The 16954-nt window shown below is 35.7% G+C and overlaps 1 protein-coding gene across 1 annotated transcript; it reads right to left on the reverse strand.

Annotated features, from left to right (window-relative positions):
- Positions 1 to 180: 180 nt before the first annotated feature.
- Positions 181 to 15682, reverse strand: LOC129274612 (polypeptide N-acetylgalactosaminyltransferase 1-like). Its single transcript, XM_054911392.2, has 10 exons — positions 14732 to 15682; positions 11395 to 11572; positions 9866 to 10032; positions 8090 to 8306; positions 7537 to 7615; positions 6756 to 6968; positions 3776 to 4087; positions 2973 to 3059; positions 1833 to 1964; positions 181 to 403 (listed from the first exon to the last, which is right to left on the reverse strand). Exons 1-10 carry the CDS (start codon positions 15393 to 15395, stop codon positions 245 to 247), a joined length of 2208 nt encoding a protein of 735 aa, XP_054767367.2. The 5' UTR covers positions 15396 to 15682; the 3' UTR covers positions 181 to 244.
- Positions 15683 to 16954: the final 1272 nt, after the last annotated feature.

Below are 16954 nucleotides of genomic sequence, written 5' to 3' on the forward strand. Positions count from 1 at the left end.
TACAGCCGGGGTAATAATAACATACCAAGTATATTTCAGCGCCTTGAGCACATAATCAATGTGGATTTGGCGCTTTATAAATACTCTATATTATTATTATTATTATTATTCATCTATTTTTATTTATTTATTTTTTTCATTATTATTATTATTATTATTATCATTTTTTTTTTTTTTTTGGGGGGGGGGGCATAGTTATTAGGCCTAGTTCTTCGCTTGATGCACCAATTTTTTTTTTTAGCTGTTAACCCCATAATTTTGGGTTGTATGGTGGAGGCATTTCCCAACGCTGGTTGGGATTCGAATCTAAGCAAGGAGCCATCTCCAGACTCATGGTACCCTTATTATCTGTTGAAGCTATACTAAGACATTTTCCATGAAGACCGTGGGATATTTGCTTCGTCTGTTGGTCAAAGAAAAATGAAGAGAGAAATAAATAAGCACCAACAATGAAGATGATCGAAATGATGGCGATGGTAATGATTATGGTTGTTGGTGATGATATTATGTTTGTTGGTGGTGATGATGATGATGATGATAGTGATAGTGAAGATGATGGTGATGATAATGATGATGACGGTTTGTGATGATGATGATGATGATAGTGAAGATGATGGTGATGATAATGATGATGATGATGGTTTGTGATGATGATGATGATAGTGAAGATGATGGTGATGATAATGATGATGACAATGATGATAATGGTTTGTGATGATGATGATGATGACAATGATGGTTTGTGATGATAATGATGATGACAATGATGATAATGGTTTGTGATGATGATGGTGATGATGATATTGATATGGTGATGGTGAATGATAGTGGTAATGTTAATGATGATGATATTAATGGAGATGATGATGGTGGTAATTATGGCGATGTTGGTGGAAGTGATGATGATGATGGTAGTGGTGGTGATGGCGGTATAATGATGATGTGGTGGTATTAGAATAATAATGATAACGATCAGAAAACAGCAATAATAATGATAATAACGAAATTGATCATATAATCACAATAAATATGATAAATGTGTATGTTGTTCACCTTTTCTATGAGTGTTTGAAAATAAATAAATCATATACAAATCTACTTCTGTAGATTTGTCTGTATATTCAAGTAATCCCATTTCCAATGTTCAACATGCAGGTCAATGATCAATTACAACATATACTTGGTAAGAGTGAAGTATCCCAAACCAACAAAATCAAATTAGAGGATCAACGTTTGGAGTAATAACACATTTTTGGTCTATGAAATGAAATTGAGAAATAAATAAAACAGAGACGTAAAATATGAGAGGATTGTTAAGCTCCATTATAAAGCGAGCATCTGGCTTGAATGGGACTACCTTGTTTGCTTTATAAAAAAAAACGTATGGATAAATATATTTATATATTAAATAAATGAAAAAAATACATAAATATATCTACATAGGCCAACATATTTTTGAATAAATAAAAAAAAAATGGATTGATAAATAAATGAATAAATAAATAAACAAATAAACAAAAACTCAATTAATTTATAAACAAATAAATAGATGAATATATATTCTAAATGAATCCGAAAATATATAAATGAATATGAAAATGAATTCATGAGGAAATAAAAAAATATATACATATATCAAATTAAAGAAATAAGAATGAATAAATAGCTAAAGAGATATATAGATAGATAGATAGGTAGGTAGATAGATAGATAGATAGAAAGAAATATATAGAGAGAAAATACATAATTAAACTAATTAATACAATGAAAAAAGGAAAATGAAAATCAATAACACATTAAATAGATAAAAAAGAAAAATGCAGACAACTTACCGAATTGTTCCAGTTCCATAATTGATTACCCAGTCCTCTGTGACAGCCATATAAAGATAATTCACCCTCTCCCGTAAGGTCGAGGCACTGTACATCTTGTCTTATCTCATTCAACGTTGTGTACTCCCATAGCTGTGACAGAAATGAACAAAATTTCTAAATCCAATTTCATATTTTGGAATGAATAACTCGCAAAATACACAGACTTATAGGCAATGAAATGAATTACAGATAGACATGCAGAAATAATGATTACATTGAAAATTAGAATGGTAGTAGTGATTATTGTAACTGCATTTATTACCATGCGTGCACCCCAATAAAACAACAACAACAACTACTACTACTACTACTACTACTACTACTACTACTACTACTACTATTACTACTACTACTACTACCACTACTACTATATGCCTTCCACAACAAATGCAAAAATAAACAACTACTTAATACTACTAATGATAATACGAGAATTGAAAACAATATTTTTTGAAGACGGACAGTCAACCTGCCCGAAACATCGAGTAACCTCTCTTCACTTCATCCTGCTACTACTCAAACCATCGCTACTCAAGCCATATTCAGCTCATCTCATCTGGCTTACAGTCCTTTTCAAGACTTCGCTCACTTTCAAGAAAAGAATACCTCTAATATCCTCTTTTCATCCTTTCTCGTCTTTCCATTTCAATTGTTCTGCCTGTATTTCCTTTCCCTTCGTCATATTAGACATGATGAACTGTAAACCTTCTCCACGATAATATTTTTTAGGTTAAAATGATCAGATGTCATGATGAAAATCACAGTGATCAATAAATACAAAATAATAAATTGATTCAAATGAGTAAAAAAAAAACGGTTACCGAGTTGACATTGCAGTATAAAAACAAAACACTTCTATACCCATTATGTAGATTTGAAAAGGGTGTTCTTTCAATGGTGATGACAATGGTTAGGATAGTGATGACGACGACGATTGTGATAATAATCATAATAATCGTGATTAGTAATAATAATGACACTAACAGTAATAAGAGTGATGAAAGAGATGGTGATAATAAAAATAACATTATCTATTTTCATGCTTCTGAACATTCCTTTTCAAACAAAAGAAAGTGGTAACGGAATTTTGCTACCTACCCGCATCTGATTAATTTGTCCACATGGTTTTCCTACCACTTTCTTATGTTGGCGTTTAAGACAAACTTTATGGTCAGGATTCCTTATCTGTAAATATAGAAACAATAACATAAGACTGGCGATAATATGCAATGTTTAATTGTTGGACTGACAAAGTTAAATAAGCCAATTATAAAATTTGCACAAAACCTTAAAAAAGAAGAAATTATCATGAATAACAATAACAACAGATTAATGATTTTTTTTCATTCCAAACTGAGAAAGAGAGAAAAAATTTAAATGAATTAAAATCATTTACGGTAGAAATACAAGAGAAACATCAAATTGAAGAATAGATAGGTGACAGCCAAGTTGTACTTTCGTATCTTTTGCCAATCAGACAAATTGTTTGTAAATTTTGTGATTTGATATTGATTTCATAATTATATAAAAAATATGATAAATTAACCGTTTTTTAATTTCATTTAAAAAAGGATGTTGCAAGGAATTATTGTAATTCCGTAATACATTACTAAAGAACCGTGACGTCGGACAATAATGTATCTTAAGTTCATCATAAAATACACCTTTGAAATCCGTTATTTTTTATATCCAATTTCAATAAAACCCTAATTTGCTTAATTTCCTCTTCTCTATATGCAATCCATATCAAACTAAATCAATTTGAAGTTAAACTACTGCTTTATGAAACAGTCACATCACCGAAACGGACTCAAGGCCGATCAAAGTTATTTCGAATGACAGATCATCTGTCGGTTTGGAGTCGGTTTTGTTGGTGTGACTGTGTTATAGCATGTACTTACAAAGCCAAATATACTGCCCTCTCTCGGCCACGGTGACTCAGGGAAGACATTGTCAAGGTACCACTGAAACGATTTGCATTCCAATTTCTTGCGGAGATCGATCTGCTCCCGAATGTCCCCAGCGTCCACGTTCGCCACGCCTGGATTCAATTTGTAAAAAAAGGGCCGTGCCCCGTCCAGCCAGACTTCAACGATGCGCTTGGTGTTGCGATTTAAATGACCCGAGGCGTGGGTGTAAGGGGCAAACTTCCGGAAGATATGACCCACGTGTGAACAGGTCATGGTGTATAAGGACCCACCACACATCCACGTCTGTGTTTATACAACAATATAATGATGAAATTAGTTCAGTGTATAAAGGCATTAAAATACGACACCAATATGCTTTATGAAAGACGAAATGAACTCTGATTTTCGCTAAAGATATAATATAATGAACCCGATCTAAAGTAGATGTCAAATGACTATAATACAGGCAGGCGTAAAGATGGGACGAATGTTTGATTTCAATCCTTTTTTATGCAAGAACTAGAATTTTCATGTAATGCCAACAATATGCATACTTTGACATTGTCCTGCCCAAAAGTTTTATTAAATGTTCATCTAAAAGGTACACTCTTCGAATTTGATTATGCCAACATTATTACACTGTAAATTTCCATAAGTGATTCTGCCCCTCCCAATGGCGTACCTGGCATATTTCGTCAGGGGGGCAAGCGACAAGAATGAGAAAGGGGGGGGGGGGGGGTAGTAGGCATGGAAGTATATAGACACAATTTTTTTCAAGGGGGGGTTGATAATAATTGCCCAAATATCAACTTCACAGTTTTTAATTTTTCGAGCGAGCGAAGCGAGCGAACATTTATTTCAATTATTATTTAGCCTTCTTACATTATGTGAAACGTGCCGAAATTATACATTCGGTCATAAAATTACCAATACACGATGATATTTGGGCACCTCGCAGTCCTCGTTGCCCTGCATTTTGCAGCCCACCCCCATACACGTTTGGATGTGTAGGTCTAGCAGTGGCACTGAAGGTGGGAAAGGTTACACAGGGGGTGCCCAATAAAACAGTTGGGATCTTGCTCCTATTAATATTTGCTATCGGGCGATTGCACTTTATTGTCGAAATTAATTCTTTTTTTTGTATATCATTCCAGAAATGAAATGTATTGGATCGTGATCGATATATTTCTAATCAAGTGGTAATTGCAATGTTTATATTAACATACTTCTTTTATTCCTCTTTGAAGGTGTTTACATTATGTTCCCCATTCTGCCGATTTGGAGACGTTATAAAAAAAGTATTTGACATTGAAATCAGTTAAAAATAATAATATAAAAACAATACTTGCGAGCGCGAAGGGCAAGCTGATTCTTTTCTAAAAATTTTGACCTAAAACGATACAATTTGCGCACTTAATTATGAATACGATGGGTATCTTCCTTAATAAATTATTGGAGCGCGAAGCGCGAGCTAAAAATTTTGATATTCCTAACTGGACACTTAACATTCTAAGCAGTTTTACAGGATGAGTATCTAAACAGTCGTGCGGGCGCGAAGCGCGAGCTAAAACTTTTGATATTCCAACTTAAGAACTTGATATTCTAAGCACTTTTAATAACCATGAACAAATTGGTTTCTAACTGAATAATTAATTGATGCGAGCGCGAAGAGCGAGCTGAAAATTTGAGATATTCCCCCCTGAATAATGGACATTCTAAGCACCTTTTTTTAAAACTATGAACAAGATGGTAGTAAAAAACAATCAATTGGTGTGAGCGCGAAGCGCGAGCTGAAAATTTTTGATATTTCGACCTGAAAACTTTACATTCTGAGCACTTCATTTAATTATGAACAGGATGGAATTTCATGCGTGTGCGAAGCTCGAGCTGAAAATGTTGATATTCCGACCTAAGAACTTGATATTCTAAGCAATTTTTGTAACCGTGAACAAATTGGTTTCTAATGATATATTTTTGATTTTTTATATTCCGACCTGAAAACCGGACATTCTAACACTTCATTTAACTATGAACAGGATGGATATACCTAAACAGTTATGTGAGCACGAAGTGCGAGCTGAAATTTTTGATATTCCGGCCTAAGAACTGGATATTATAAGCACTTTTTGTAACCGTGAACAAATTGGTTTCTAACTAATCAATTGACGCGAGCGCGAAGTGCGAGCTGAATTTTTTTGATATTTTAACCTAAAAACTAGACATTTATTTTAGGTATTTTTAGGGGGGGGGGGGTTGGGGGCGTCAGTCCCCATTTCATCAGTACAAGTGTACAAAACATAGCCAATACCAAGTTGTTTTTATATTTTGTATGGTCAGCTCTCCCGCTACACTTCCAAAACCGTTCTATAGTCACACAGTGATCGCAGTCTTTTCATATCTAACGTAGATTGGGCAAATTTTTGCATCTAGAGAAAAGAGGAAGTCCTCCCCCAAATATCATATCTTATGTCTTATTGTTTGAATCATCATCCTTACCATCTTCATCATCATCATCATCATCATCACCGTCGTCGTCATTATCATCATCATGATCATTATTATTACTAGTACCATTATTATTCCTCTGACCTGGATCAAATCCATATTATTTCCTTCAGTTACCTTGCTCGAACACAAAGCACCAAGTAAATTTCAAGTGCAACCAAAAACTTTATTTGACTTTCTTATTATTAATATCATCAACATTATTCGTATTATTACTATCATTATTTCATTCGGCAAATATTCTACAAACAAACAAACAAACGCTTCATATTTTATTATGTCGAGTTGCAATTAAGTAACACTAATTCTAAATGCTACTTGCATCGTCATTGATCAGTGGTTCTGAGATGTAAGAACGATAGCGATCGGAGAACAAGAACCTTAAAAGATCATTCTTGCCTTACCAACATTCATAAATTAAGTTCATCATCTAGAGTCTAGATGTTTTAAGAGAAAATAAAATTACCTTGAAAGAAAGTTCTATGTTCTCGGCTCCCCATGTCTGCAGCCCAGGATCATACATGCCTATATCCATGAAGTATCCCTTATCAATCGAAAACAGTCCTCCCGCCATTGTCGGCGTTCTGATGGGCAAAGTTGGGTCTTGCTTCGCTTGTTCTAAATCCATTTTTTGTATCGGAGTCCATCGAAAGTACATCGACCAATCGAAACTGCCGACCTTGATATAAAATGAAAGAGAGTATACAACGTTTTAATAGATACCTGACTTGTAAAGGAATGAAATCGTTTGAGAACTTGGCTGCAAACAGTGAAGAATATAAGAATGAGGAAACTGTAAAAAGAGGGAATATGGGGTAGAGGATAACAGATAGAGAGAGGGACTAAAAGAATTTGCAATGAAAAAAAAAACATTACAACACGAAAATAGTAAAGCAGGAGTCAGAGGGAAAGAAAAACAACAGATACGAGGAACTGGAGAGATAGAAAGAGAGAGAGGGGGGGGGGGAGAAAGTGAGATAAATAGAGGGGAAGAGAGGTAGATAGTGAAAAGGTGTGACATTACTGAGAGAGGGGGAGGAGATGGGGGTGGCTAGGAAGAGAGGTGGCCAGAGAGGGGGATAGAGAGAGAGAGAGAGAGGGGGGGGGAGGGGGGTGTAGATAAGGCAGACAGACCAAAAGAAGCCTGGTGTGGGTGTTTCATAAACCCTTTTTTGTAAAGTTACGCAGAAAGGCTATATGCTAGTTTACTTTATACATGAATCTAAGTGAAAAAAAGAATATCTTACATGAGGAAGATTGTCATTTCCTTGAAATGAAAAGTCCTTGTCGTCTATAACGTCTATTGTAGGGGTTACAACGTTTCTCCTAAGAACAACATGGATAATAAAAGATCTTTTTATTTTCAATGTACATGGTGGTCGTAAGTCGTGATCGGGAACATGAATATTGAAAACAGAACAAAGTATAGAAACAAATTCTTTTTGATGTTTCTGTTTGCTAAGTAGCTGTAACTACTATTATTACATATTCACGGAGATACACTCAATATGCAAATCTCTCGCATGTAAAGAAGACGAGTGATCAACATTCAAAGTAGTAAACTAATATTGAACATAGAAGACTTAATTGCCTTTAATGAAAAAACCTAGCATTAATTTGCTTCACTTAACCCGAAGGAAATCATCACAAAGATAACTGACTAGTGAATGATAAAGATTCATAGCACTTTGGAAACAACAATTTTCATTGCAATGTAATGTAAATGTTTGAATATTTGAATAATCCCTTTTGGGTCAGGCCTAAAACATATATCAAAATGCAGTTGAAAACAAAACAAACCTGTCTTTAGCAATTACAGCTAGAAGAGGTTCCAGCCATCCCTCCGTAGTTTCACAATGAGAGTCGAGAAAAGTCAACACATCACCAGTGGCAGCCAATGCACCGTGTATACGCGCCCTTATTAACCCCGAGCGTACCGGTAATCGTTCCAAACGTACCAGAGCAGACGATCGAAAATGGCGCGAAAGGTAATCATCAAGTTTCCTTTTTAAATGATCTGCAAATAAGGATGAATAAAGTATGCTCATTTTACTTTCAGACCCCATTTTTTCGTACATGTGTGCAAAAACTACTTAACATCTGATTGTGATTTCTGCAGCCCCTTTACTTTTGTATCAGCTTCCCCTTTTCAAAACGGTACAACGGCCCCTTAAAAAAATTATTCGTTACAATATAATTATAAAGCTCATCTCATGTATTGTTGTTGTTAGGAATAGGACTGATATAAAAAAATAACACTATGGAAACGTAATATTTTTTTGTACCAGAGTCAATGAAATGAAAGACTCTTACAATCTATAATTAAAAAAAGAATAAATATTTTAATATTTTTCGATCACCTGTGTACATTTTTCTCCAAAATATATTGCGCAGGGCCACGTGCACTTTTTTGTTTGTGTTCGCGAGATTTTTGTTTTTGCAGTTAAAAACAAATAAATGACAAAAGTTTGCGTTTGCTCATGAAAGGCACTGCACATTTGGCAATCGATGAAAAATCATTGAAAGGGACAGCGAACAGTTGCCGACCTACGATGTTACAGGACATTAGAGCTTCGAACACTTAGGATTCATGTGTTCTACTATTTGACCAGCTGGTTAACAGATGCAGGTTTATTTGAGCTCATAACTCAACCCCAGCTTCAAACATGAAGTCAATTATTGAATGTAGATTTGCTCACATTCTACGAAAATATTCTATGCACTTGCACTGCATCATCATGATCTGTCTACAGAACCAACAGGCATTATTTCCTTTGAAACAATGTTTTGAAAACAAAGAACAGGAGCGCGGTGGCGTTCTTCGACAGGATTGGTTAATATTTTCATTGCTCCCTTAACAGCTCTCAGTGAGATTTCACACTCTTAACTAAGAGATCCCAGCCACGTTTTGTTAACAGAAGCAACGTTATTATGTGTCCATCAATCCTACTATTACGATTACAACCCTTATATTCAGAGCGGGTCCTGATTTCTTATAACTTGTCACTAAATAAATGGTGGCGTTCTTCGACAGGATTGGTTAATATTTTCATTGCTCCCTTAATAGCTCTCGAGGAGATTGCATACTCTTAACTAAGAGATCCCAGCCACGTTTTGTTAACAGAAGCAACGTTATTATGTGTCCATCAATCCTACTATTACGATTACAACCCTTATATTCAGAGCGGGTCCTGATTTCTTATAACTTGTCACTGAATAAAAAATTGAAAACAGGTCAAAAATAGCCTTGGAGACTTTTTTTTCATAAGTTTTCATAACAAGGCGGCCCTGATGTCTACCGTTAGATAATTCTATCAAATAAGACAATGAAAATGTGCTGGTGTCATTTTTTAAGATATACATCTTGAAATATCTTTTGCGGATGAAAAAGGTCTGGACTTGGCCTTTTAATCCTTTCAAAACCTCGACGGAAGAAAAAGAGGACAGGAGGATAAGATAAAATCTCTGTGCGCATGCTTAACCCTATTAGATTTAGGTTCGGGCAAGCGCAGATCGACATTTATCTGAACCTTCCGTCCTCTCTGTCTCTCATCGTGTTTTTTAAGAACTTATTACCCTGAGTGCTGGCATCATCGACCAGAATGACCTCCTTGAGAAGATGCCTTGGTGACCTGTTGATAACGCTGTGAACTGTCCGGAGTAACGCACTGAATGCTTCGTTATGGAAGATGATGATTACACTGGTCGTCGGTAGCGCATCGGGGAACACAACAGATTTGCATCTGAAAAAAAATACATGGAAAAAAAAAAGAATACTCTAATGAGTATCTACCCTATTTTTAATACAAAAATATAAAGACCCATCTGGGCAACTCATAATAGGAAGTTTTCGCGTCCACGAGACACGACGGATTCAAGAACATAGAAAATGTATTGCAAAATGCCCCTCATGACAAAGCACAACCAAGAAGTCTTTGTCGAGAATTGGTGAATCAAAAACAGCAGTTTCGTCCAGGGGGGCGTTTCATCAATATTTTCGTCCGACAAGTTGTCAGATCTGACAACTTTCCTGGATTATGATTGGTTGAGAAGCACTGTTACTTTCATGAAACGCTTCCCAGGACTCCGGACAAGCGATTATAATTGCACTTTTTTCGTAAGATCAGAAACCTGGGACGTAACCGGTGTTCCGGTTCACCAACTTTCGACAAAGACCTCCCAGCTGTTTTTTGTCGTTTGGCGGGCATTTTCAATACATTTAGGCCCTACTGTTTTCTTGAATCCGCCCCCGTTGCAGTTTCGAAAACACCCTGATGCCCGCGGACATAATTCCAATGTTTCGCCCCTGTTATCACTCCATTCAACCATTATCGATGGCAAGGATCGGCGATATCATTAACATTTTCTGCTTTCTATATTTCGTGATTCATTTCATGTTTAGCTCAATTTACTTAAAAGTTGAATATATATTTTGAAATGAATGAATAGAAGAATACATGGGTGAATAAATTGTGAATATATTTTATTGGTGGTTGGGTTTTCACCTTTGAAAAATGTCGTTGGTGTCACATTGGAAAAGGTTCTTTTTATTTGCATTCGTCTGCAATCATCTTGTCATGTCACCTTCAGACAGAATCAATACAATAAACAGATGGTTTAAATATTTGATCTATAACAATTTACTCTAAATATTACAGGAAACTTGTTAATCGATTAAATACTCTTTTCTGGTCTTATTTGCACCACAGAGTACTGTACTCTCATTCTCCTCCTCCTTCTTCTTCTCCTCCTTCTTTTTCTTTCTTTCTTTCTTTTTTTTTCTTCTTCTTCTTCTCTATATATTCTCTCTCAATACATTTTATTTTTGTAATTCTTATTTCCATGTTTTTGTTTTTACTGTTTTAATTCATATAATTTTCATTTGTTAAACGCTACATATTTTATCTTTTATTCATTTCTTCATCCATTTCAATTTCTACTTTTACCCATTTTCATTATTTTATCCACTTAATTTCTAAAATTGGATGAAGGCGAACCCTTTATACAATAACGGTGACCGCATAAAACGTATTTGTTGTGCACCCCTTATTGCAACCTCAAGTAAAAAATCGTTGAAATCAAATCCAATTCCCATTCAAACTTACTGTGTAGGTCTGACGTCAGGCAGCGACCTGTTGAATGCAATTCTATCACTGGCTAACAGATTGAATGCATTACGAGGGTATAGGACATCAGCTAGTTTCTTCATCTCTCCTTCAAACACGACAGGTTTACCCATCTCACCCAGCGGGTTGGCGGGATCAAACATTCTCTCTGGACGATCTGTTTTGGGGCGAAAAATAACTTTACATGAGTTTAATAAAAGGGAATTATTTATATTATTATCTTTTAGAATGAATTTATTCAGGTCTCGCCTGGATGATTGGCGGAATCAAAGCTCTCTATAGACGGTCTGTTTTGGGGCGAAAAAAAAAACATTACATGAGTTTAAAAAAAGAATTATTTATACCATTATCTTTTAGAATGAATTTATTCAGGTCTCGCCTGGAGGATTGGCGGAATCAAAGCTCTCTCTAGACGATCCGCTTGGGGCCAAAAGCAATATTACAGGAGTTAAAAAAAATATTGATATCATCCTTTAGAATGAATACTCAGGTCCGGCTCAGGTCTCGACTGGAGGATTGGCGGGATCAAAGCTCTCTCTAGACGATCTGTTTTTGGTTCAAACATTGTTATATGAGTTCATTATTCTTTATTGAATGGTTAATCAGTGGAAGACGAATACCACACATATTTGTTTATCCTCAAAAAATGATTTTCCGATATTTTTTCCTCAAAAAATGGAAAGGTGAAAAGACAGTTTCGCCAGAAATATTTGCATTATCTTTCATTTATATATATAAAAAAAATCATTATTCAGACATTTTAAAACATGGGGAACTGATCGAATAAACAGTCGAAAGAAATGTTTGTACAGCACTAAACAGAGAAGCAATGAACTTTACAAAATAAATATCAAATCTCTCGAAAACTTTGTGCCACGAATTATCGACTTCGTTGATATAAACCCTATATGGACAGGTTGGACAACAATATACACATCGATGCAGACGGGTAATATGATATTTTCTATCACTACGAACTTCAGACAACTGGCATGAAAATACATGTCAGTACTATGAGTAAAATATCTTGAACTGAGTATGGCCTCGAACATGTCGAAAGAATATATTTCTATGGATTGGGCGTTGCAACGCGTTAAGGCGTCGGCCTGTCAGTAATACAAGCTATGAGGGGAAGTTACAAATTGATGCAGAGGTTCGAGCCCTTGTCATGTCTTTCGGATAGTGACGTTAAAGGTCGGCCCCTGACGTAAAAATCACATCTGACTGATCTGGAAAACTCAATTACACACAGACACCCACACACACTATCAACAGTCCTCTTTACAAACTTGATTTCAATGATAATTTTTCGTTATTAAGTTGTTTATTTATAATGTTGGGATGATCATGTTATTTTAAGATGCCGCCATCCACTCAAGCCTTCCGATCACGATGGCTGTCTTCCGTGTTCTATGTACATGCATGGCCAATTGAGAAAATGATTAGACTAGAATGTATCATATCACATTTATTTAACTGTCAGTTTTTACAAAGGTTACTGCTTTTTAATGTTTGAAATATGTAATGAGTCTTTTTATTGTTTGTACTTTGTATACTACCAATTCAGCCATTTGGCTGCGACTCATGTTTTTACTAAACCTTAAATTGAATTGTTACTGCCAAAAATATGTTATTCAGATCATAATATTTGCGTTGTGTATAAATAAAAATAAAAAATTGAAATATTAGCCATTTGGGGGGTTTAGTTTAGATAATATTTACTTGTTCGTTTTATCGCCAAAACTACTTTCATGTATACAAAGTAATAGTGTCGGCTAGCCTTTTAGTGCTTTATGATTTCCTCGAACCTGTTGCTAACAATGGCCTAATGTCCATTATTCACGTATTGCCATGGTAACCAAATAAAGCCACTATGATTAATTATGTATACATGGTATAGGGAATATCTAGTTGCATTGAGGCACTCCTATAGAGCTACAGTTTAACAATAGAGAATAAACCATTGCTGTGCAGGGTCGCCTTAGTTGCGTTCGTTCTTATAAAAGACAGAGGCCCGTATTCTGAAGTCGGGTTTAACTTAAACTCAGGTTTAAAGTTGTGGTTTAAGTATGGAAAAGCCAAAAGTATCAAATTTTTTATTAAGTTGTACGTTTCTTATGTTTACTCTGCTCTTTCCTGATTCATTGATGGTGAAGACAATCATCGATTTATACTTCCTAGATAATTATGAATGATTTAAGAGCCAAATTAGCTGAAATATGATTTCTCTACTGTTATTGATTTATGTAACAAGTGGCCATCCATACTTAAACCACAACTTTAAACCTGAGTTTAACTTAAACCCGACTTCAGAATACGGGCCAGAGAATTAATTCTGGCTCTGCTGTAGCTCCATGTGAATAAGGTGATAACTGTGAAACGCGCAGATCAAAAGATCGCGGAGAAAAGAGGATATTAAGATATTTGAGATCCTTTCTATATTTTTCTATTGTTTCTATATAGAAATATTATTTAAATTCGAGTTTACTTCTACCCCATTGTGATCAAAGAAATTAATGCATCCCTTCTATAGATGAGTTTTTTTTTCTTCACCCGTTCAGTTCAATGTTATTTTGTCGTGAATCCTATTTCTTTACAATCTGTCTTCCCCATAGTGGATAATGTTCACTAAATTATTACATTTAAAATCAATACATTAATATTTCGCATAACATGGGCGGATAAATTATAGAATAGTATAAGGGGATGGGGGCAAGGTGAACTAAATGTGGCAGCTCGTTTTTTCTTCAATTAAAAAAAATAGGGGTTATGTGTAAAAAGTAGCGTGATGAGCCAAAAATTTTGATGGGGCCAGACATGGCGAATGGGGCAACATTATTTAAAAGCCGCGAGCGAGCCAAAATTCCAATCATTTTAATTAAAAAACCCTTTAATTTTATGATAGATATTGGCATACAAATCATAAAGTTATGTCATAATTCACCCTTTTCTCTTTACCCCCCCCCTTCTTAGTTGGTCTTGAAACTTGGGAGGAGGGGCATGGCCCCATCTTTATGTCACTGTGTATATAGTTACACATCATCATACTTCTCTCATCACCTTTTTCTTTTTTCGCCTATATTATCTTTTCCGTTTCGATTACTTAAAAATCACGGCGGGGGGATCCATCATTGCACATAAGAAAAATATTTTTACGTCGAGGTACAAAATCAAATATAACTTTGCAAAATAATCAATGGGAAACTTTAAAAGAAATGTGATGGTTAGCCCCCCCCCCCATTTCTTCCTTTTTCGATCCCTGAAAAAAAAACATCAACGAGTATGGTATTTTTTGTTTGTGTTATCTGCCTTTTACCTATTTCAGATTTAAACTTATCGGGATCAACCTCTATAATAACAATCTCTGTTGAGTCTTTCCCATTCTGATCCTGAGCTGATATATTCTTTCCTGGAGGTTTGAGAAGGTCTGGAGCTAGATGCTTGCGAAGACTTTTCTTCTCCGCATCCTTAACATTGGTGATGTTCGAACGGACGACATCACCTGGTCGATTGTCAGGTGATTGTGGATCGACACCAGACTTTGCTTTTTCCTCATCTCTCACTAATTCATCATTTTTAGCAGGTTTTGGTGGATTGTTAAGTAGCAAGAACTGTTCATCAATCAAGGGGTCGTCAATCCCCCCTTCCTTGGCTTTCATATCGTCTTTGATAGCACGCATCTCGTGAAGTCGGCCCATGTGTTCGTCCAGCACGTTCGGCTTCATTTCTAGGTCCTCCGCATCGTGGCGAGGTGCCTTGTTTACGAGTCGCTCGTCGTTGCCATGGTTACCGAGCAGCGTGTCTTGTCTTCTGAAGTCGTCGAGCTCATGCTCCAAACCCATGTCAGCATTCCCATCACCAACGCCACCCCTCCATAGCATCTCTCTTCCAACGGTATAAAGCGATACTACGAATATGATGAATATTACAAACACACCGTAGTTAAAAAATTTCCGCAGGCGAAGCTTCCTCATTATCATTCTGTTATATATAAAATCCAATTCGATACAAGAGGTCTATCCTCCGCAGCGCTTATCACGATAAAGACAAGTCACAATATAATAAAAACGTATTCGTATTACCACACATAGGCTAACCCTTCCTGGTTTGCTTTGAAAATGCTATACATTTATTACACACTATTATCTTTCACTAATTTGTTCGTATCTCCACCTGTTAAATTCACAACGGATCGATTGACGAGTATACGCGAAGTGTTTTTCATCATAAATTGCCGCCAAACCGAACCCAACGCACAAGCAAGCATGCAGCCCGTACGTTAGATGCCTATATGTATGTATCATGCTTTTGAGTGAGCTCATTATCATATTATCTCAACGCCAAATCACTATCAGATGACATGTGATTGATGGGTAGACTTGAACATGGTATTTGTCTGGTTTTTTTTCACTAAAAACCCCACTTATGTTAATAATGTTAATGACGATGTATTATGCTTGTGCAATGAAAGTGAAGAAAACATTTTGAGGGGTCAGACATGCAGCGAGAGAGCCAAAAAATACGTTATATACAAAATAAATCTATTCATTTATAAATTTTGACATATTAACATAGTATCAATTTTTTTACACTTTTCCTTTCCTTTCCTTTTCTTTTTTTTTTCTTCGTCGTGACGTGATTTATATATTTTTTCTATTATTATTATTATTACCATTTTTTTTTTTTGGGGGGGGGGGGTGGTAATCGTCCATGGAACCTAGGCCCCCGCCCCCGTCTGAACGCCAGTGCATATAGTTCTATTAGCGGTTTATAGTGGGATCGATATTGTTATCTTCAATTTGGTTGACGCACTGCAGATGCATGGGGGAATATTTATATTAATCATGATAATGACAAATAAACATGAACAGTTGGGATAGTTGTATATTGTGGGGCGTATATGGGCATGATGGGGGTTAGGAGGGGGAGGGGTGAACTGGTTGGCACTTAGAAAGGAGCAACACCCATTAAAAAAAAATACTTGTAAAAACCCGATATTCCCCCCCAAAAAAAATATTGACAGATTCCACTCCCGTCATAGCACGTGCATAGATTGATATTGAATTGTTTTGTGATCTTTGCGGACACTATCTCATTATCACAACAAACATGACAAAGGAAGGTACACCGAGCCTAATAACAACAAGAAGGCAAAAAAAAAAACCAGGATTCAGGCGATGAATAAATTTTGTCAAGAGATATTTCCACATATTACATGTTAAAATATTTCCCAAAAATATATCCTTTTATGGTCAGATATGCAATGTCAGATTCATGTTCGCTGACATTTATAGTCCACCTTATAATTCAATTCTTATTTCATTGAAATTTTGTTCATTATTATCTTGAACACACGAGTCTAAGGGAAATATTCATAGGTGTGACATCATCGACGTAAAACGGTGAGTAAAGTTCATGTCTCCCTCTGTTGACAGTTGTAAAAAGAAGCAGGGGAAGGAATCACGCGCGTAAAACATTTCCCATAGGTAGGCACTTATGAACCAAGTTTGAAAGGAGACTCGTAAAATTACGTCACTCT

The sequence above is a fragment of the Lytechinus pictus genome, chromosome 13, assembly GCF_037042905.1.
Source record: "Lytechinus pictus isolate F3 Inbred chromosome 13, Lp3.0, whole genome shotgun sequence".
Taxonomy (NCBI): Eukaryota; Metazoa; Echinodermata; class Echinoidea; order Temnopleuroida; family Toxopneustidae; genus Lytechinus; species Lytechinus pictus.